The sequence below is a fragment of the Bemisia tabaci genome, chromosome 2 (assembly GCF_918797505.1).
Source record: "Bemisia tabaci chromosome 2, PGI_BMITA_v3".
Classification (NCBI taxonomy): Eukaryota; Metazoa; Arthropoda; class Insecta; order Hemiptera; family Aleyrodidae; genus Bemisia; species Bemisia tabaci.
Window position 1 is genome coordinate 10,747,288 of NC_092794.1, and position 23,663 is coordinate 10,770,950.

Below are 23,663 nucleotides of genomic sequence, written 5' to 3' on the forward strand. Positions count from 1 at the left end.
GTGTAAACTGCGTACGTTAATCACTGACTTTTGAATTAATTACCGGTTTCCGGTATTTATGAAATATTTTGCGTTAAATTCTGATGAGCAAACACTTTCGGTAAATGTATAATTGGACTTACATTTTGCAATTAGGAGCTGTTTCTGACTCGGGTTAAAAACAACGTATATACCGTTATTTTCCCTATACACGTAAGTGATTTTACGGTTCAACCAAAAATTGTAGTTCCTAATTGCAAAATGTGTCCAATTCTCACCTCGTCCAGTGGTCGCCTTCACTCCGAAAGTTGAGGTTCCTGCACATAGTCAACTAAATTTTGCACAATCTGTGTCAGCAGAGGGCGTGAGGCAGAAAAAGGTACATTTGAGCACTTGGAGGACAAGGCGCATAAGTGCAGTTTTTGCTATTTCAGGAAACATGTGTTTCAAATTTCAAATTACATGGGGCCTAATGACAGGAAGCATGTTTCAACTTGCTTTCCGATGCTTGGTTGGATTTTGATTGTGAATTATGCACAGAATATATTTTCAAACTAGTTTTTGTTTTTTTTTTTTTTTTTTTTTCTTTCTCAAAAACTGCACTTATGCGCCTTTTTCCGTCGAGCTCCTCATTTTAAGTCAAAAAGTTTCAAAAGGCCCGTTAAATTTTCGGTCTTAGACCTTCGTTCATTTCATTTCCCAAATCTGCCTCTGGACACTCGACTGAGTACATCTTCATTTCCTCAACCTACTGATTCTCTACTTATGTAACCATCGGGATCTCCTCAATACGGAGAAAGTAACAAAAGTGGTAGATACCGTTTGGCCATTCACGGCAAAATCGGAAACCTACCCTGCTCCGCGGTGTTTTCGGGACTTATATAACTCATGCAGTGGCAGTCGTGATTGACCTGCCCATTGAACCTATTAACGCATGAATACATTCTCCCGGACGCATGCATATTCGAGGCAAGGGATGGTTTGAAATCGAGTGTTGGTACCATTTCATCCATCTCATCTCTCTGTGTGAGGCTTCGGGTTTTTTCAATGAAAATCCTCCTGAAGACGGGCAAACCCCGCTTTAGTCTCACAGGCAATTCCGCAAAACATCTAAAGGTAAACTCTCTTGAATAGATGAAGAGCTGTGGGCATATTTTTGGCAAAATACCTGTAGAGAGTATAGAGCCGAACCACGATTTTCATCGCAAAAATATGTGATGAAGTCAGGCAAAAGGGCCCTTAAAGTGGGAACAAATGATGAATTCGGATGACTACATAAACTAAATTTTGCAGTTAGAAACCAAAATTTCTGGTTCAGTTTGGAAACAACATATTAGGTCTCCGTTGCGTGACTTCGTCACAAATCGTCGTAACGTAGGGGCGTATCTTGCTTTCCGCATGACCCTCAGAAATCATGAGTTTATATGTAAAATGGGGCCCACGAGGAAATTAAAGTACGCCCTTACGTCAGAGGAGTGACTAACGCTTATGCCTATATCTTACTTGCAACAAAAAATCTCATCTTGCATTGTATGATACATTCGTGAAACATAATTTCAACAGTGATATTTTCATGTAAAAATGAGGGGCTTAGGACAAGGCGATTAAGTGCAGTTTGCAGTTTTGCAATTTCGAGAAATATCTGTTTGAGGTTCCGAAATCACATGGATCCTCATGGCGGAGAGATAGTTCAAACTGACTTTCTGATGCTTAAAAATTGGAATTTGGAAGCGAATTTTTCGCAGAATACGCATTAAGACTAGTTTTACTCGAAATAATTGATAACTCGATTTTTTTTTAAAAAAACTGCACTTATGCGCCTTGTCTTCCAAGCCCCCATATTAAGTAAGGTCCTTGGGGGAAAATACCTAAGGTTGATTTCCCCAATACTCCAAAAAAAAGGGAAGAAAACAACTTGATTTTAATTATATGGGAAGGAACCCAAGTTTTTAGGATTTCATTTATAACATCACCTTGCTGTATCGGCAAATTCGCGCGAGTTTTTTTTTTTTATTTATTTTTTTTTATTGGTATGTTTACAACAATCTACAGAATATGTATTCGGTTGACTTTGGACAAGACGCCTCACAATTAGTAAATTTGGTCAACTGTTTCAACCAGATCGGCAAGGTTCCAAACCAAAGGAGAGAACCCTGTGCTGAAGTCAAGAAGTAAAATCAGTTGCTTGATGAATTTTGGCCAACGTTTGCACCTCGGGAGGTGGGTCGAGAATTTTTTGATGTGTTTGTCAGTGCAGCCAGCATGAAAACCAAATTTTGTAGGCGCACCGTCGTCGTCGCCGGATAGAATTTCGCATTGTTGTAACGGAGGTCGGCAGTACGCGAAAATTCGCCTTATGCATCAGGGAGAAGATTTTTAAGATTTATCATTTGGGGACTAAAAAAAGCACCAATTTACCTTTTTTCGCATGAGAGAGTTACTAATATTGAAGTGATGAGAAAATCGAGAAAAATATGGAAATGATGAAATTGGGGTCCCGTATGCTGCTTTCTTATTCTCAGATAATAAATAAATACCAAACTGCAGCTTACGATCTTTATTTACATAAAATAACGAGAACATCAAAACACATTAGTTTTTACACCGGGTGCACATGACTGAATAAAACTACTCTATTGAGCCCGTAAAAACATGTCCTGAAAAGATGACAATTTTGATCACATAAAGTTCATGTATCAGGAATAATGATAAATTATGATAATGATATATGATTCACAAGTAATATTTCACCCTCCTACGATGAAGAAGGGGCAAAAACTTACAGGACAAAGAAACTCTGAAAGCATGTCGGTGCGCAGAACTTTCGAAACTCGTTGAATTGACGTCTACAAAATGGGCCCATGACTGGTAGGACAAGAATACTCAAAAATAAAGAGTATCAAAATTAGAAGAGGATCCATATTTAATTTTTGAATGCCTCATAGATTCCACTGGACAATAATAGGAATCCTAAAAAAAGAAATTCCGTGTTCTAGCAGATTTACAATAATTACTTATTGATTCGCAGGTAAGGCCGATTCATAAAATATCGTGTTCCATGATTTTGTTTTCTTTAACCTAATAAATGCGATTATGAAAGGGCCATCTTGTATTTGTCTTGTTAAGGTCAAATCTCTTCTTCTTCAAACGTGCCTTTTTTTAAAACAAAACACCAAGAATTACCTAACACGATGGCAAAATGTAAAAAGTTTGGTTTTCCCAACTCACTTAATATACGGTTAAAATAAGTAATCACTGTACAAATCACAAAAGTGGATTATCAAACCACGATAGAGGTAAAATCAAAGATAAAACTTTACAAGAGGACAAAGGAAAACAAATTGTAATCATATGGCATCGTGAGGACTTACTTATGTACACAATACATAGTTTCACTTAAAGTAACTAGATAAACTTACAGTATTTACACATTAACGAGTACTTTTAATTTGCAGCACATGTTTCGTATGATTCTTCGAATTTATTATTTTTTGAAAAATATCCTGGTTCAAAGTTACTCTCTAGATTTAATTGTTTTGGACTTGGCGCTGGCGATTTAGAAAGACGAGTAATACAACGAAAGTAATTCAGACCTCCAAAATACAGAGCTCGGATGAATTTTGTATTGGAGGTTGTCGTACACATTTTAGGAATTTTTGCTCGGTTTTTCGTTACAATGAGAAATAAGAGCCACCGCTTCCTCACGTTTCATGCAATGTTAACATTGGATACTCAAATCATTACGAAATAGAGTGATTAGTAAAGAAAAATCGAGGCACAATATGCAGAAAGGAATGCCATGCCATAAAACGGCGCAAAAACCTAGCGGAAAATCGGACACTTAAATATTTCTCTTGGTTTTACTCGAATATTGGATTTACTGGTATCTATGTGGAGTAAAATTTTCCGTACACTCTGACTTTTATGGAGTAATTTCAAAATTTTGAAGGGAACCTCAACTTTTAAAGCCACGCTCCCGTTTTACCTCCCGAGGGAGTCTGAAGGGCTATGGGACGATGATACTTGGATTCCTTGTTGTCGGCTCCCTATCCTTTTCTGCAAAATCCGACTTGATCTGACCTGAGCAGTGGCGTGGCGTGAATGATCGATTATCGATATCTTGCCATTTGAAGCTATGGTAAAGAATCGATTAATAAGGTGTTCGCTGCGAACACCCTGATAATCGATCTTTTTTCATAGGTTTGAGTGGCGTATCAATCGATATATCGAAAAGCACGCCATGCCACTGCCTGAGATAACTGAGGAAAAAACCTGCCACGGATGATCTGGCAGACCCTGTAGTTGTACCTATCGATTTCACGATCAAAATTTTGAAAAATCAAGAACTATCCGTCAAGTACATGCAAAACGTTATAAATCTTCAAAATGTGACCAATGGATGCCTAGGTGTACAATATTTTTGATTTGATTATTGATCTTCAAGAAATATGCAGCCAGGTACTTATCCAGCTGGTTATGAGGAGACTCTTAGTGCTTCACAATGATCATTGGGCACTTACGATTTGAGGTTAACATCGGATGCAAAATTAAATATAAGGGAAAAATCGAGAGCAAATAAGCAACTTAGAGTGGGCGCTTGTACTAGCCTAGGTAACAAATTTGTGCGATCTTTATCGCACATTTCATGACATGGGTACCTAATTTGAACATGATACTTAAACAGTTTACATGGCACGATGATTTTACAAGACAGATTTTTCTCTGAAACACCATCGCTATATCCATGAGCCACACTTGACTTGTTACAAAACAAAAAGAGTGGAAGGCCACAACAACATCTCAGAGTTACGGGATATAGCTCAGCCTTATTTTTTTCACAGAAAAACTCCTCTTTTTAATCTGTGAAATACGTCACAAAAATCCCTGAGCTAATTAGTCATTTTTTTCTCAGCCAGGATTACCTTTTTAGGATTTTCGCGGGCAATGGTGGCGTTGCCCTGGAAAAATAAACTTTCAGGTGATAATAACATTGGCAACTATGTATCGATATTTGAAATGTAACCAGAGCAGCTTTTTTACACGGTCAAGCTCCCCATGAGAAGTACTCCCGACTTGGCAAGTTAAGTAACAACTTTCACCAGGTCTCTACTCTTAACAGCACTGCAGAGCGACAATCGGTTTTACGTCCATGGTTGCCAAACATGGGAATATTCTTTGTCTTTTTCCTTACGTGAATCTCCTAATTAAGAGGGCGGTGAACCCTGAAATTGCATTTTCTCTGCAAAAAAGTGAACGTTTCAGAGCGATGTCGTTTAATTTTTGGAACGTTTTTCAAGTTTAAAATGAACATATTTATGCCAAAAGGAACGATGTGCTGAGTTAAACGTGGTTCTTTTTAGCATAAATACGTCAAAGTATCCAACGAGGGCACTTCGAACGAAGCAATTTTAAGAATACTTCATTCATCCGACGTATACTGGTATTGCCTATTTCAGGAGCGTGAAGTAAAATGGTCGTAACCATCAGTTTTTGAAAAATTCAGTTACTTACATTGTCAATATGCTTAGAAGAAGCTCCATATTTTTAAAAAGGCAGTGACACCCATGACCACATTCGAAATGCAAAACTTCAAAAAATTCGATTTAGGTACGTGGACTACCGGGAAGTGCTCTCGCCGAATCTCGAGACGGGAAATGTACTTACGAGCCATTTTCTGTAAGCTACTCGTTTGAGGAGCATAAAGTCCCAAAAAATGGATGATCGCATTGAGGCATTCATTTTTTGATTGGCGTATTTTCAAATGGAAAACCAAAGAAAAACGTTTCTAGGGCTTGCAAAAGCATTGAAATGGACGTTCAAGAAACCGTATCAGAAAAGTATGATATGAAACTATTGATAAATCTATAAACAGACAGTTAAATTTATTTATTTGTAATTACCTGACTTTTTTCAGTATTGCTATTATTCAAACAATTTTTGTTTTTAAAAAATATCGAGTTATCTATTTGAGTGCAGCCTCCAGGGTAAATTTAATCTCTATCTCTGAATTTAATTTGTCCATAAAATACGGGTGCATCAAATATCGTGATATTGTAGTTCATTGCTCTTCATGAACGAAAGTTATCTTTGAAAAGCTAGTCCCCGAGTATAGCGCCCCCTCTCATGTAAATTACTCACTTTAAATAGTATACAGACCCGTGGCGAATAAGTTTATTGGGTGTCTCAATTGATCATCAAGCAAACCTCATTCCTATTGGTTTTTATCACCATAATCGCAAGTCCTAAGTTTATCTTTGCCTTTCATTACAAGCAAGTCTATCTCATATTTTTCAGCTCATTCGATGATGCAGAGAAAATAATGAAATCTTTAATGAATAATGATATGACTGTGGTTTTTTGTTTTAGTTACAGTTGCTCCGATGACTTGTTTTAATAAATTATTTTAATTTCGATAAAAAGATCGAAAATGACTAAAATTAAGACAAAAATCGTGTTAATATGAACACAGATTTGCCGAATGTTCGTTTTGTGCTTCAATATTATTTTTACTGCGAAAATAAACCCCTCGTGTTAAGATCAACGGAAAAATGAATGAATATCATTGCATTCTATTTGATTTTTTTTTTACACGGCTCCTCGGAATGGCAACTTTGCTTTAGCTGAAGCTTAAGTGATCCTCACGTTAATGAATGCATAACTAATACTACCGTTAATTCCAAAAACTATTTTAGTGTAGGTCAAGTTTAGTACACTACGTGATGCCAGAAATCTAACAGAATGTACTCGTACATTCAGCGTCATAATATCATTCATAGTTTTCAAATTTGGTATAAGAAGAAAACCATACAGAGGAATACAGGTTCGGCCTAATCAATTGAACACCATATTAGCCGTGCTGTTCGGTTCATGTAACCGTGCCTCTTGGTTCATGTTACTGTATTTCGGTTTATGCAACTGCTGTACCTCTCGTTTCATGCTATCATAATTCGGTTCGTGTGATCGAATTTCAAACAAGCCAAAGTGAATTGTAAAGTAGTTCTGTAAAATGAACCGGACTGTGAAAAGAGGTCGGTGGCGTGACCCGAGGAACCGCATTACCATACCGTTACATGAACCAAATAGTATGGCCAATATTGACGTGCTAAGGAAAAACACCGTAAACATTCGAATGCTGCCAAGTTTTCCTCGACGAAATGTGTATTCATAGGATAGTTTTGAATATTTTTCCCTCAATTTTTCAGACGCTTTACATCAAATTGTGAAGAAAATTCACAGAAAAATTGGAAGAGCAATCTACAAAACTTTCGAGGAAAAGCCGCACTACACTGAAAAAAACTTCAGCCGTGAAAGCCGTACAAACAGGCTGTACAGACATACCGCCCGTGTTCCGGGCGTAGCACCCGGAGCAATCGAAGCTACAGCTCCAGCACCCGGAACTTTCGGCCTCTGAGCCCGGAACGGACGATATGTCTACATAGCTCGTGGCTTTTTTTTCAGTGTGTATCGCAAGAAATTTGGCAACGTCTGAAGGTTCAAACGGAGTTTTTCCTTAGCATGGCAGCATACGACAGTGCACAGAACGGTTAAAGTTTGAATATAATATTCTTAATTTCATCGATCATGAGAGTGTGAATCACCATAGAACAAACTGAGGTCAAAAATCTAAATTGGTAGAATTCACGCGACCCTAAAGCGTGTTTTTACGTGGTTTGGGAGGGATGATGACTATTTTTTGCCGAAGTGAAGGAGGGTGTTGTTGGCGAAGGCTGGCGAGTAGCCGGAGTAGGGGATGCTGCGGTAGGGGTTCGGGTGTTGGGGCACGACTCTCATGAGACGGATGTTGACCTCGCGACTGTTGAGTGATTGCCTCATGAATTTTTGGAGTCTGGTCGAGATTATCCACAGGGCTCCGCCGTCCCTGTCTGCTGCTCGAATGTCCAGCACGAATTGCAGCGCCTCCGCATCGTAAGCCACCACTCTGGAAAAATTAGAATATTATCAATGCACTTGTTCAAGAGAGCTCAAAAAGTATTCTAGGGCTTCTAGAATGTAAGAAAAAGTCGCTTCAATATTACTGGAAGACAACGTTCAAGGAATATCCAACGAGGTATAGGGGTCCCCGACGACCCATGGTTTCAACCACCGCTGTGAATCTAATGTTTCATGGCCGCTGTACGACCGGAATATACATGTACAAACAGTCGTAGGTGAAAGGATCATGGCGGTCAATGATCCTCGGGACGTCGCGAAATCTGTCGGCACGATATTTTTCTGTTTGAAATGAAGTTGAGCTTTCGGCAACTTTGGAAGTCGTTTTCCCGCCTAGAAGATTCAATGAAAAAAGGTAAAATCCGGATTTCCTCATTTTTTATGTGCTGTACGAAAATGAATTTTTAAAAAATGTGCAACAGCCCCATTCTCAGATTAGAGTATGACAAAATGACCAAATCTGCTAACATTTGTTTTAAATGGGAAATGCAGATGTCACCTGATGACGTCAGAAGGAGGTAAATCTTCTCATTATTTGATCTATTTTACTGCAATTTTCCGTGTATAAAAAAAAATTAAACAATGTTTTTTTTTAAAAAAAAACCCGCTAGGGCAGCTCCTTCAGCAATCTTAGACGAAAGAATCAAATTTTTTCGAGCAAATTCTCTATTGGTATTAATCGAAGCAACTTTTTGCGGACTCGAAACATTTTTTTGTTTTTGTTGAGCGTTCACCACGTTAGTGGTACTACTGTAAATTTGAATTACAATGCGTTGTCGGTGATCATAAGAGAATTTGTGAATTTGAAGTGTAATATTTTCTTTTTCCCGTCGCCAATCGCTGACGGGACGGTGTTTGACGCACAAAATTAAGTATTCCCACAGTCTTATCAGCGTAAACATTCATTTTGTAATAATAAAAAAAAAAAACGAATAAATTGACGAGGTGTTACGGTGAACGCTCTCCAACGTCTTAACGTTGGAACCGTCGTCTTGTTTTTAGATTACCTGTGGTCGCTGGAGCCAGGGACCCAGGCAGCGAGCGCAGTCTCGGCTACAGGGCTGAAGACGAGGGATCCCTCGAGGGGATCGAAGGCCAGAGGGGCGGCCTGCGAGGACTTGTGTCCGACCAGAGTGACCGGCAGGTCCGAGTCGTCACCCGTGTTGGGTCCAGCCTGGAGGGCCGCCGTCGGTATCGAGTAGATCTTGTCCGAGGCGAAAGCCTGGAAGTACAGCAACTTCTGGTAGCTCCCTGGCGGGGAGATGGCCATACCAATGATACCGTCCATCAGAGTGAAGGACTCACCTTGCAGCTGGACAGAGAAGGAATACCAAGTTAAGCGATAAACGATGAACAGCCTGAAACGTCCTGCCTTTTAGTGTTTTTAATATTTTATCCTTGTTTACCCATGTTTTAATTCCCTCCCTATTCAAGCGATACATGTTCTCCATGTAGTGTACGTAAAGTCCGTAAGAAGATACTATCAGTGGTAAAATAAGTTAAGTTTAACCCTTTGCTTCCTATGGACAAGAATTCTCGTCCTCGCATGACCATACACTGGAAAAAAAGTAGCTTGAAACAAATCAAAATCAGCTTGAAGCAAGCTGGAAAAAATCTTAAATTTGCCGCCAAGAAACGTATAGCTTGAAATAAGCATGGCCGTGCTGCTTGAAATTAGCTACCCGGCGGAATCTTAATTATTTTTCGTTTAATGCTCGGATCCAATACTAAATACTGAAAGTTTTATTCATTTTTCATAAAATTCCGTAACGTAGGGATAAAACGTTACTGATTCTTCGACATGGATCATGTTGAAGTCGTCGTGCGCTGCCGCGGGTTTTGTTCTCGGTTTGCAGCACTGTTAAAATGCGCGGCTTTTGGAGATCTCCTGGAATGACTTGAGAATGTAGGAATGTATAACTTAATGCCCGTGTCGAAAATGAAGGCGGAGTGGTTACAATCCAATGGAAACTTAATTCAAGAAGTTGGCTGCAAACTTAATTTAAGTCTAATTTTTTCAGCTATTTCCAAGATTCGTGTCATGCTTGAAACCAGGAATCTTGAATCGAGTATACATTATCTTGAATCAAGAAACAACTTCTTAGAATTAGCAGCCATGGTGGCTTGATGTAAGACTCAGCAGGTTTGACTCAAGATTTTTGTGCTGCTTAAATCAAGCTAGCAGGTGATCCAAGCTATAAGGTAGCTGCAATTAAGAATCTCGAATCTTGAATTTAGCAATAAATTGCTTGTTTTAAGATAAAAATTCTTGAATCAAGCTGATTTTTTCTCAAGATTCCGAGACGGCTTGACCGTAGCAGACTTTTTTTTTCCAGTGTTTCCCATTACTTCTAATGGAGAAATATCGATGATCGCTCATTCACGCCTCGCTCCTTGAAGTTGAGAAATGCACACCGGTGATTCTTTGGAGACTTCAACGAACGGTGAAAAAAGTAAGAAAACTTTAACGAGCTATTGACAGCAGCGCAAAGGTAATGAGCGCGATGAGATGCATTTAGTTCGTGGATAATTTTATGAAAGCTACAGGGAAATACAGCACAGGCTTCTGATAAATGATCAGTTCTGGGTGAGGCTTTCCGCCGCGGTGAAAACGATTTGGTTTAACACGATGCTTTATCGGGCACATGGCGCGGCGTGTTTACCCTGATTAGCTCCTTCGTGTCCCGATCCTTGATTGTTCGATGATTAGTTGGACCTCATTTTGCAATCAGGAACCACCATCTCTGGCTCATATGTAAAAACGTTTATGTACCCACGGAAACTAATGGTGCATACGTTGTTTCTAAACCGATTCAGAAATTTTAGTTCCGAGTTGCAAAATGTAGTCCAGTTCGACTATTATGCTCCGTAAATCTCATCTTCGGGTCTTTAAAACAAAGTCGTTGGGTCTTCAGGGGCTTGATCCGATCGTACATTCTCTTACCGCATATCGACGGTGAAACTACCAAACCACGTATCTCGTTTGCGGTGTTTAAAAATCTACGCTCGCATTATATTTTTTTGAAGTAGACCAAATCAATATCATTCCTTGAAATTTTCACAGAATTTTCTCCGCACGAAGAGGAAAAATCACAGAAATTTTCAAGACTGGACGTTAAGTAGTTTTTCATTTAAGAAATAAAGTATGACAGGAAGTCTGCGACGTCGCAAATCGAGATACGTGGTTTGGTAGTTTCACCGTCGATATTCTGGATGTGTCATCAGCCCTCTAGGCGGGGGCGGGGGCGGGGGGGGGGGCTCCAAGGGAGCCCCGGCATTGGGCATGAATTGGGCTGTTTGGTCACTACTCACCGTAAATTTGCCGAACTCCGGTTCGGGGAACATGTTGGGGTGACTGAGCCTCCAGGCAGCGTCTCTCCTGGCATCGTAGACTACGATTCCAGGTGCCACTGTGTCCGAGAGGTAAACGAAGGCGTGATCGCACGAATCGTGGGTCGTCTCGTCGCCCAAGTGATCGATCACCATGTTCGACAGAAGTGAGTGTCGCCGCAATACCTCCTGAGGGAGCGTGATGCTCCGCACCTGGAAAATGACCAATGGCATGTAAAACATAGGTGGATCCAAGGAGGGGAGACTTTCGGTACGCTCTCCCCCGTTTGCCTTAAAGAAGGGAGAATAAAAAGGAAAGAAAAAAAGAGGGAAGGAAGGAACGGAGGAAGGAAGGAAGGAAAGAAGGATAGAAGAAGGAAGGATGCTCAGATTTGGTAATTACTCATGACGAAATCTAACTCAACCTGCATATTGGATGCTTTAAAATTTCGAAAATTTTCCGCACTGAAAAAAAATTCCCGGCGTTTTTACCAAGGTCCGTTGGTACCTTTATCATCTCACTTTTTTTACCAATTATTGGTAATCTTACTAAGACAGACTGGTAAGCTTACCTAAAAACCGGTATTTTTACTGTTTTTTTTTCAGGTAAAAATACCACTTTTATTGGTAATCAATTCCAAGTAACTTTGCCATTTTATCTCGGTAATTCTACCACAGTCGATAAAAAATATTGGCGTTTTTACCGGAGTCCAGTAAAATTACCGAGAGAGTCAATTGTTTTCCCGAGATTTCTCGGTAAAATTACCAATTCCATAAATGGTGATTTTACCAAGAAAAAACTGGGATCAAATAGAACTCTGAATTCTTGGTAATTTTACCCTTTTCTTAGTAAATACACCAAGATTTTTTTTCAGTGTGGGGGAAGCTCTCCGGATCCCCCTTCCGTTTCCCCGTTTGAAGAGTCTGGATCCGCGTATGATAAAAAGTTCATGTCTAACGATATATTCAGATGCCCCGATCGTTGAATTACTTGGATACCGGAGTGGTTACGATACTTGCCGTTCCGAGAATGGGTATTCACTAGTGCCCCCCCCCCCTTCCTCCTCTAAAAAAAAAGTCCCCGTGTTTGAACGGCAACATTTTATTTTATTATGTTCAACTAATCTAATGAAAGAAATTACATCAGTACCCCAAAGTCAAAAGGTGCTCAACGCCATTTAAGTGATTTCGAGATCTCAGGGGATTACCGTGCGTCGGCCACATTGATTCCAATGTAAATCGCACTTCTCTAGACTTCGTATCTCATGATTGGCGTGATAAGACGTAAGATAGGGCGACCAAATTTTCCACACTCGTGGGACCACTATTGGAGATTTCCCAAACGCCAACAATGTGAGTTGGTTTTTTCAACAATATGAGTTTTAGGTATAATCTGACTCTAAGGCAGTGATGTAGAATTCCACAAAAACGATTTACATTATTTCAGCCTCTAAGTTTTAGGCTAAGTGCCTCAGAGACGATTTAAGTCTAAATTTTCGTCCATGGCATAGGAATTGGAGATCAATTTTAGATGAGCTGTGACGGTGCTCAGTGAATGAAATTTCTCTTTTCTTTCCTAATGACAATCGCTTTTTTTATTCAACAAAATGCACCTCACTGTTGTTCTTTAAAGAATATTCAATGATCGAATGTCAGACAAAGCTGAATGCAATTTGACAAGGGACCGTCCCTAGGTTATGTGAATCGTTTTTTTCGGAATTTTACCTCCCCCCTTCCCCCTTGTAACGTTTTTGTGACGTAGGTTCCTATCCTTTAACGCGTAAAGACAAAATGGCGTAACGCTTCCCTAGACCCCTCTCTCCCCCTAAAGCGTTACTTAGCGTTACTTAAGGACGGACCCTTATTCTCGGTGAATTTCGTCCGTTTCATAATGGTTATGAAGTTTCAAGATGAAAAAATTGTGAAATTGGATAGTCAGGCATACCAGACGATCAGTTCTAAGGTCGAAAATGAGGATTTTGGGCGGGCAGACGACATCAAAGGAGACGAGACTGTCGAGGATTCCACTGTCCAAGATCCAAAGTCGGTTGCAGCGATCGATCCTGGATCTGAATACGCTCACTAAACCAGTGCAGTTATGTTGCGGACTGTTCACGTCACCAGTGACTGCGGCACTGTGCCATTCCCAGCTGGGGTAAGCCTGAAATAAAAAAAAAAAAAAAAATTGTGTAAAAATTTGCTGAAAATCAATGCAACGTTTGACTATTAAGAAAAAGCGAAAACGCTCTCTGGACGGAATCTTTTAGGACAAGTCAAGATTTTCGTCAAACAATTCGTCAGAGAACATAATTTTTTCAAACTAAAGTCATATGTTTTCCTCCTTTGTTGATCCTTACTCCCCTTCTGACTCCACGAGTTTTTACTTTTTGGCTTTGAAATTCATTTGATGATCTAACAATAAAATCCTTGGAGGCACTTACAGTCTGTGTGATTTGATTAAGTTCTTACAACAAAAGCTTATGATATTACCTTATACATAAATGGGAACAAGTTTTTAGCAGAAACGTTCTAAGAGCTACCTGACAGTTAATCGATAAGCCGGTGAACGCAGGGCGTAGCGATGGGAGAGAGTATCTACCGTTCCAGAGTATAGTTTCTCCTTCAAAGCGTGAGTCTCTACGCACACATTTGCTGTCAGTATTGTGCCTACATCACATTTTGAAGGAAAAACGAAACGGCGAAGTTATGATCTTGTCGCGACGAGGCGCAGAAGTAGAGGATGCGATTAAAGGTTAACGGCATTCGTTAGATCAAGACTTTCGCTGATTCTCTCGATTGGTATAATCGATGGCTGAAGTTGAAAAATGCGTATTTCCACGGAGAAAAAAACTTCGTACGTGGAACCCAAAGTTGAGGTCATATGGATCTCTGAAGTTTTCGGATCACGTATCTAAAAACTTGAGGTCCAGCTGCCGAAGTTCGGGTCAGACATCTGAGGGACTTCGATATATACCGAAGGGTTCGGGTCACACATCTGAAGTACTCCGGTACCTACCGAAGTGCTTCGATGTCTGACCCGCACTTCGGCAGCTCGACCTCAAGTTTTCGGATGCGTGATCAGAAAACTTCAGAGACCCATATGACCTCAACTTCGGGTCCAATGCACGAAGTTTTTTTCTCCGTGAATCCGATTGCGACAAGGCACATCTCTGCTTTTCTCATATTTTTTTAAAAGGAGACTAGCCGAGTGTTTTTCTTGAAACTTTTTTTTGAATATTTTCCCGTTTGTACAAGAATATTTACAGACAATAAATTTCAAGGATATATCTTTCTTAGTTTTAAGTTGAAAAACAAAACATAGTCGGAGGTATTTAGTCGCAGTAATAGAAATATACCCATATGCACCGACTTTGTTCATCGATATTCCCATCCAATAACACCGATTACATCTTCTTCTTCTCCTCCTCCTTGTTCTTCTTCTTCTTTTCCCGTTGATTTTGCTGAGAAGTGAATACTATTTACGAGTTCATAAGTACAACAGCACCGTAATTATTCTCTTCAAACGGGGCAACCACATACCTCAACAACACGTGTCTGTGCGTGAAATTACTGTTTTCCATTTCACGTGAAATCTAGTTGATCTAACGTCATTGTTAGACAATGAAGTTTACGCTTCGTTTCGCCATAAACGTAAGTGTGCAATTAAAACGTCAATTCATGCTGGCGGCGATATGAGATAGCGACCGCCAAGTTCTGGCGGGAGGATATTCCGAAAACTTCAACTTCATTCTTCTTTCGTTTTTGGTACTTCCATCATCTCGGAAAAAGAATGTTACAATTGAATGGGAACGTGGCATTGGCTATTTTCACGGGTAGTCGTTAAAGTTGAACAATACGATTGCAAGTGTAGTTGAGTGGCAGATGGTATATATAGTCCGAGTTTTGTTAATTCGGGCACACTACCCAACCGAGCAAGGTAACGCATTTTAATTTTCGCTAAACTCTGTGCTATGCAAATAATATCATTTTATTTTTACATGCATTTACAGATGTTCGCGGTACCTTTTCAGGGTATCTTTTTACCATGCCAAGATTACATATGCCTGATTAAAACCATGGTTCAGGTCAATCAATACTAACGGCAATCTACTCACCGGAGGGATTCGATAACTGGCTAGAGTCAATTATTTTCGTTCAATATAGACCGTCTATCGTCAAAAGTACGGAAGTAGGAGTTGTGTTAAGGGCCTTTGTTGGTCCCACCTGGATTTTTCATGTTTCCAAAGTACTAGTCCTCGGTAGATTCTATGCAAAATATTTTACCAAACGACGAAACTCTCACGAAGATGCAGCATCGCCTCAAACCCACCATCTTGCATTGAAAAACAAGAGTTTTCGTGGTATTTTTAGACTGTTTTCAGTTTAACTCGGGGTGATTCCCGAGGAATTTGTTGCGAACTTTTCAAACCTGGCCATTAAAATGACGTATATTGAATTACGGTCCATTGTTGCCATTTTTTGCCAACTTTAGGTTCTTTCAATATTACGCTCGTTAATCTTAATTTAACCTAAAACTTCACTGAAAAAAAATATCGCAGATTTTACCAAACTCGTGCACTGTGAAACCAGTATGGTAATAAATACTGGACTGTATGGTAGTATTTACTATACTATGGTAGGTATCAACAGAATTCTGGTGAATACTACCATAATTCTGGTTATTTACAGTAAATGGTATCACCGTGTAAAAAATCAAGTAGACTTATAGTGGATGTTACCATACTTTTTTTTCAGTGTTATGTACATTTTTGGAGAGAACGTGCAAAAATACCGAGTTACCCCGATAACTTATTTCTTCGTTGACTAATTTTCGAGGAAAAACGTCCTAAAGTTCCAAAAATGCCACAAATTAGATTAATTTTCATGTCACACGCGTGGTTAACCGGCAGGAATTTGCCAACATGTAAAGTGCATGTTTGTACAGATTTTTTCTTTAAGTGGTGCCCATTCAATTAATAGTGCTGCGCCGATCCATACTATGTTTTCACGTCACCGCTGAAGTCGGACTTGCCGTCAGAGCCGGAGCGAACAGCAATTAATCGAGTCGGAATTCAAGACTAGTAGCACGCAGTCTCGATCGATCGCTCTAGGTCGAAAATTCGTTACCAAGGTCCGGCCTGCATCCCACAATCAGACGCCAATTAATAGCGGAGAGCAGGGGAGCCCCGGTTTCGAAGCCGATCATTACGGCTTTTACGTTGTGTAACTCCGCCGAAGTGCCCGACCAGCTTCTGAGTTCTGAGCCACGGCCCCCAGTGGATCGCGTCAATAGGAGAGGTCGGACGAAATTTGGAAACTTTTAGGCCTTGTCTCCACGGGACGTTTTCATAGGATTTGTCCCAAGTTCGAATCGCAGGAATGAAACTTCTGGGATTTTTCCCAGTTACCGTCTCCACGGAACGGGGCTCATACAGTCCTGCGACTAGTTTGCGCGGGAAGATAAAGTAGTTAAAGTCGATTATTTAATCGGTATTATAATAATAAATGCACTTAATTGACAATTAGACACATTATTTTAACTAAACAAACATTATCAATGTAGTAATGAATAAAATATCGCACAATTCGTTTTCACTTCTTCTTCTTCTCTCAGTGGGTCCTAGGGGTACAAGTACCATATACTTGGTACTGAGAAAAATATTGATTAACTCAATATTTGTAAGTGAGATTTTTCCCTGGGACAAATCTCGTGAAACGGCTCGTGGAGACAAAGCATAAATGCTTATAACTCCGTTTATACAAAATTTCTAGGTTCTAAAGGTGGCTCCAATGGTTTCCTCGTGAAATTGTCTGCTGATAGCAGCCCTTCAGTTTAAAATGTGACGGAATAAACTTCAAAATTTGCAGTTTTAGTATAAAATTTAATTTTCGACCTCTCTAATTGACTCGATCCACTGTGCGGCCGACCCTCGCGCCTCTCCTCTCATCCACGCAAATTTGGGTCACCTCACTGGTACAGGGACCCCGCGTCTCGGTGGGGAATCGTTTTGTTTCCGAGGATTTGGTACTGTTCCCATTGTTTTATGAGCGGGACCTTATGCGCTTTCATACTTACCGGAGTTATTCGGCGAAATGCTCTTGTAGCACTTGCTCCTTAACAAACTCATTGCTTGGATGTACAACAGTGGCGTGGCGTGCTTTGCGATGTATCGATTGATCTGCCATTTAAACCTATGGAAAAGAATCGATAGACAGGGTGTTCGTAAAGAACACCTTAATGATCGATTCTTTACTACAGCTTCAAATGGGGAAATATCGATAATCGATTGTTCACGCCACGCCACTGATGTACAAAGTCAAATGCTTAAGTTCATGATCGATTGCACCCAACGATACGCCCATTCGTCCGAGGGTCAATGTCATGAATGTAAAATTTTGAGGCAAGATGACTTTTCTGTATGAAAAAGTTAGAAACTTTACGACAAACAAACCCCTCTCCTCTCCAAAATAATTCGGTTAAATCAAAGAGAACACAAAAGCCGAATTTGAATTGCGGGGTGAGTGACACCCCCTACTTTTACGAGTCGTCTCCTCCGGCTAATCCGTCTGGTGCCCACTTTCTGGGGCCCTTATGGAAAATAGCACGGGGTTCTTTTTTCATCGAAAATATCCCGAAAGCAAGGAAAACTTTATACGTCGGATAATTTAGAGATCAATTTTGCAGATTTTTCTGAATTTTTCTCACACATTTTTTTCTCACATACCGAACATTTCGACCTGGAATTTCGTGTCATGAAACAACCAATGTCCACGTCGAACTGTCCAGTTTTTTTGAGAAAATAGTACTTGTCAAATACTTGCAAAATCCAACATTGAAACGACCTCTCGCTTTAAAAAAAAAATGACCAATCCTCTTCATTAGTTTTGTCTGCATGGCACCACGGCCCTTAAAATTGCAATTAGTTGCTTTCGATCGAGCAGTGAGCAAGCGCGATTGTCCAGGAGAGATATTTTCATTGTTGCTGGCTTCGGTCCAGTGTCCCGGTATTATAACTCATAGACCAAGCTATTTCCAATGACTGTGGTTGACTGTAAGAGAGTTGTCACGCGGGCTAAACGCTCGAGTTGGACCAAGTTCGCGATTCGTGTCTTTAGTCTGAAGTGTATCAAGATGTTGCCAAGTCTGCATTGGAAAATCATAGATGGACCGCGTTAAACAGAAAGAGCCAAGCCACATCAGCTGTTGCCAAATTTAATTGGGAAATTTTTTACACGAAAACGGTTGTTCGAATTTTTGTGCATAGTTCAGTGAAGATAGTGGGAAGCAAACTCGCTAAAATTTTCAAAGAAATTTTCACAAACGTTCTCTTGTGAAAAATAAATTGCTCAGTTAATTGTGGCAATAGCTAATGTTGCTTGGTTCTTTTCTGCTAAACGCGGTCCAAGTAGCCTTAGATAACGCGACCGTCACGCGAAAATAAATCTCAGTGCGGAAAAAACTTAAAATTGAGGCTCTATTATAAGAGCTTGCATAGGAGAGGGCTCTACGAGCATGGGCCAAAAATTCTCAAAGGCAAAACAAAGTGAAGTCATGGCGGATGAAATTCTTTAGTTGAAAGGACGCAGTTCCTAGAAAAATTAAAATTGCCTTGTTTGAGGTTGCTGGATCGTAATTTTATTTCTCGCCGGAATTGCAGGATTTCTTCGACTACATTTGGCACGGTGGGTTGCGTCCAAAAGGAGATTAGAAGAAGGGCCGCAAAATAGGTTCAGAAAATTTTAAGACGGCGGAAAGATTTTTTGAACATGGCGAGAGCAGCTCGAGCTTGAAATTAACGTGGAAATACCGCAATGGAGATAAGTGTTGTCGTACTTTAACCATCAATATGGATAAAGCACAAGAAAACATAGCCAAAATATACGAACAAATAGGGAAGGATTTAAAACAGGGCTAAAACATTTAAAAACAATAAAAGGCAGGACGTTTCGAGCTGTTACCAGGTCATTTTCAGGTGCAAAAAACACGAAAAATAAATAAAACATTGAGTGGGGACCTGATCCGATACCGATACGTATGTGAGAGGAAAAAGCACGAAGATTTAATATGGACTGCGTTAAGCAGAAAGGAACCAAGCCACATCAGCTATTGCCAAATTTAATCGCAGAATTTAATTCTTCATATGAAAACGGTTGGGCGGATTTTTGTGCAAACAATGATTTTTCTCCATAGTGCAAAGCGAATTCCATAAACTTTTCAAAGGAATCCGCACAAACGTTCCCTCGTAGAAAATTGAATTGCCCAGTGGAATTTGGCAATAACTGATGTGGCTTGGTTCCTTTCTGCTTAACGCGGTCCATATTTGCTCGAGTCTGGCACCGGCGAATCTTATTGTTAGTTCATTTCAAAGCTACTGTCGGAGAGACTTGGCTATTGATTTATTTCTAAAATATCTCCACCACACTTATTTCGCTCCACCCATGCGCTCACCGCAGTGCTCCCCTAGTTCCATAAAGTAAACCCATACGTAACCGATCATAAACGCACCAGTGAGCGCGCGTGCATGAGCTTAAAACATTGATTGCCCGCCGCGCACGATTTTGAAACCCAATCCCCCAACTTTCCGCAATGTTAAGGCAACCGAGAAGAAGCATGCCCCCATTCTTTACCTGCTAAACAACACTATGAGTGAGGCTACCGCAAAGAGGCGAGAGAGTGAGGCTGTAAGTGATATGATATTTGCCAATCGCCTTTTGATAAGATTCAAGTCGTGTATTTAAGCGGCACCTCGGATGACCGGCTCTTTTGACCCCAAAAACGGACTAATAGACGGGGAGAACCTAAACACCTCAGCAACTGTTATCTCGTCAAAATATTCAGGTAAAACACAGAGCAAAACGGTCACATCTTTACTGATAGTTTTGAAAAAAGACACTTGCTAATGTTACGCCCCGTTCGCAAAATTGCGAGTTCATGGGCTGAGCAAAATTTTTGCCCCGTCCACGGGCTGGCCATCTCCACTGCCAAGTCCGTGGACTGCGGCCCGATTATTGGGATTGATAGACAAAGCTATAGACAAAGGAGACATAGGGAGTATGGAGGGATCCCATTGGTTGAAATGGGTGGTTCCTATAGTATAGTCTAATTGGGTAAATTATGGACTAACTAAAGGGTCTCTCGTGGGTTGCCGTTAGTTAGTCTATTCCTTTCCTCCTTTGTCCATTGCAACCACCCACTCCCTCCAATTGGATCCCTCCAAATCTCTTTCGTCTTCTTTGCCTATATCTTCGTCTGTCAGTTTCAATTATCGGCCGAAACCATCCGTTAGGCAGCCAGCTCGCGAACAGGCCGGTCTAAAGCCTGAAAATTACGCCAGCGGACCGAACTATAATTTTAACTGCAGTCCATATACTAACCGACGAATGTCCCCCTTTGGCCGATTTCTGACGAATATTTCTCGACGTTCTTAACGAAACTTAAAATTATTTAAACAAAAATAGTGCAATTTTATAAAAAAAAATTATAAGTTACGTGAATCAAGGTTAAATAATTAATTTTTTCCCAATAAATATCAAGAGTTTTTAATTAAATCTACGAGTTTTTCTTACAAATCCGGTGTCTGAGTGAACGAAACCGTTGCAAGTCTAAGTAAGCGAATGGATTGCAGCTCAAACTAAACGCCAAATAGTTTATAATTAATTGTTTCCATTTATTTCAGGAGTTTTTAACAAAAATTTACGAGTTTCTCTTACAGACCCGGTATTCAAATGAATAAAACTGATTTATAGATTTCCGTTCTATCGAGAGAGATTGATATGGATGAAAGAAACAGAAAAAGGATAATAATCGGCAGAAACATCCATCAAATCTGATACAGAAATTATTTCAAAAGTTGGTCATCAGAAAATCTACTAAAGCCTGAAATTCGGGGACCAATCGTAGAGCGGCACTTTTTTTGTATATTGAAAGGATTATACGATTTTTTCGAGGTTCCTCAATTGCTGCAACTGACGAGTTCTGTGCATCTCTGAAGCAGTGAGAAAAGCGAAAGTGCCTTCAATTTCGAACATGCAACACGCACATCCGCGGAACACGAATAGTTGTATCAAGGCGCTACAATCAACTCAGTTCAGTCTCCGCAAAGCGGGAGCGCCTTCAATTTCGAACACGCAACACGCACATCCGCGGAACACGAATAGTCGTATGAAGGCGTCACAGTCAGCTCGGTCTAATCTTCGCACAGCGGAAACGCCTCCAACTGTTTGATATGCAACGAGTATATTCAAGATACTGAAAATATGAGCAAAATTTAAAAGTCTCGGAAATTTGTATTAAAAACTTTTAAGAAAACTAAAAAAAATTAGTTGAAAATTTATTTATGCAACTTGTAAATGGTTTTGATACTTTTAAGTTTCGTTAAAAATCTCGAAAAATGCTGGTCAGAAGTCCGTTATAGTAAGGGAGATTCGTCGATTCGCGTATGGATTGCTTTTAAAATTAACGACCGGGTTGGCGTAATCTTTCGACTTTTGACAGGCCAGTCCGCAGTTCGCCGGCAGCAGCCTTATTCGAAAATCACTTCTTTCCGGTATGTGAGAAAACATGGTTATACATGCTCGGTGCAGTGGATCTCTAAAAATGACTCGGACAAGAAATACTCTCAAGAAGTCAGAGAGCTGATAACAGGTAATGATATCTGGACTTGCACTGAGTAATCACAGACTCCCCGGGAAAACCCGCCGTATGATGGGAATACCCGGAATTGTAAACCGAGTGCTCACTGCACCTAATGTTAACGACGCGTGTGCACATGCACAATCGCACATGTCCCATGTTGAGTCATTACAATGCCAAGTTTTCCCCTCTATGTTATTAATACATATTTGTTAGAGCATACAATTTTAAACTACTCTTGTTTTAATGAATACTTATGACAGTATTACAAATTGCGAGTATGTATATTCTCGTGTGAATTCAAACCCGTGTTAAGGTACACGCTATCGAAAATAAACGCAGAAAATCTAACGTCAGGGTATATCAATATATTTTGATGCATAGTAGAGGACATTACATTTTTGTCTTTCCCCGACCCTCGGACCCAAAAGTCCTTTTTTATACCACCTTCAGACTATTCCATCCCATTCCCTTCTCTCCTACTTCCTCCGTTTTCCCTTTTTCCCCTTCAACCTCGTTTTTCTCCTCTCAAATTTGTTCCTTTTTTTCACTTCATTTATATTTCTATATTAATTTTTTTAGAGGTGTAAATGGCCTCCGATAGTAAAGCACCTCTTAAAAATAAACTCATTCTACTATACTACTATTCCCCATGTTTCCCGTTTTTCTTCTTTGTACTTGGTTTTTCTCCCTTATTCGCTTCCCGCTCTTTTTTTGCTCTGTATCTTCCTTCCTTCCTTTTCTCTCTCCTAGTTTTCCTCTTTGAACCTCTTTCTCCCTTTTCTTCAGTCCTCTCAATTGTTCTGGTTTTCCTCCATTTTTGGTATATGAGAATGAAGCCATAAAATCAAGAAGAGAAGAAGAAGGCCAGCCAGACTCTGAGGCTGGCCAGCGCGGATAATGGATTATGTTTTATCTTAAGTTACTAGATTAGCTTTTATACTCAGTTGTTTTCCTTTGTGCATCTTTTAAATCAATAAAATACTTTTGACAAAAAAAAAGGATTGTGGGTGGGTCAGGTTTGTTTTTTGTTGTTGTTATTGTTTTTTTTTTTTTGTTATTTTTTTTGCTGGCTTCCTGGCTTTTGCTCCGTAAGGAACCTACAGCTATCTGTAGAATAGATTTATCGTCCGCAGACATCAGGGCAATAGGAACATCCAATCATCCATGCTCCGGGCTTTTCAAATTTTCAGGGATGAAGGCCGAGTGGAATCTGTTCTTGGAGATCCACCCCTTAGTTCCGTGAGAGTTGGTCGCCACCACCGGGATTCAAAGTCGGAACCTATTGACCTAGAGGCAGGCGCGCTGACCACTAGGCCAACTTGGAAGGCCATGGTTTTTCTTACCTCTATGGGCGGGGATTTGTTGAAGGCGAGACCGGGTCTGTGCCGGGGGATGAAGCCGAAGGAGGCCGGGTTCCCGGGGCGGAAGCGAGGCAGAGCGAAGAAGATGCGGTCCCAGCCGACCTCCACGCCGGTCACCATCGTGTTCTCCGGCGTGTACTTGTCGTTGCGCGGGTAGTTGTACGGCACGTTGAACGTCATCAGGTTCCATTGGTTGATCAGGTCTAGCTGCCCGGAACCGCACGTCACCAGACACACCACCCCGAAAACTGCTTGTAACCACATTTTCACGCCCTGAAAAAAAAAAAAAAAACACCTTATTAAACCTCTCTCTCTCTAAGCAAGCTTTAAGGCATGGCATATTACCTGTACTGTAAATGGAATGAATGGGTCGGTGATGCTGGTCTCTGTTTGAACTGATCTCATTC

The 23,663-nt window shown here is 40.3% G+C and overlaps 1 protein-coding gene across 2 annotated transcripts in view; it reads right to left on the minus strand.

Annotated features, from left to right (window-relative positions):
- Positions 1-2,521: 2,521 nt before the first annotated feature.
- Positions 2,522-23,663, minus strand: part of LOC109037271 (dopaminechrome tautomerase) — a 71,106-nt gene continuing 49,964 nt past the window's right edge. For both annotated transcript variants that reach the window (XM_072296673.1, XM_072296674.1), the window contains exons 2-6: positions 23,239-23,529; positions 13,205-13,420; positions 11,242-11,472; positions 8,937-9,241; positions 2,522-7,918 (exon numbers count right to left, since the gene is read on the minus strand). In XM_072296673.1, coding sequence (XP_072152774.1) covers positions 7,666-7,918; positions 8,937-9,241; positions 11,242-11,472; positions 13,205-13,420; positions 23,239-23,520 — 1,287 coding nt within the window. In that variant the 5' untranslated portion in view covers positions 23,521-23,529 and the 3' untranslated portion in view covers positions 2,522-7,665. The remainder of the gene's footprint in view (positions 7,919-8,936; positions 9,242-11,241; positions 11,473-13,204; positions 13,421-23,238; positions 23,530-23,663) is intronic.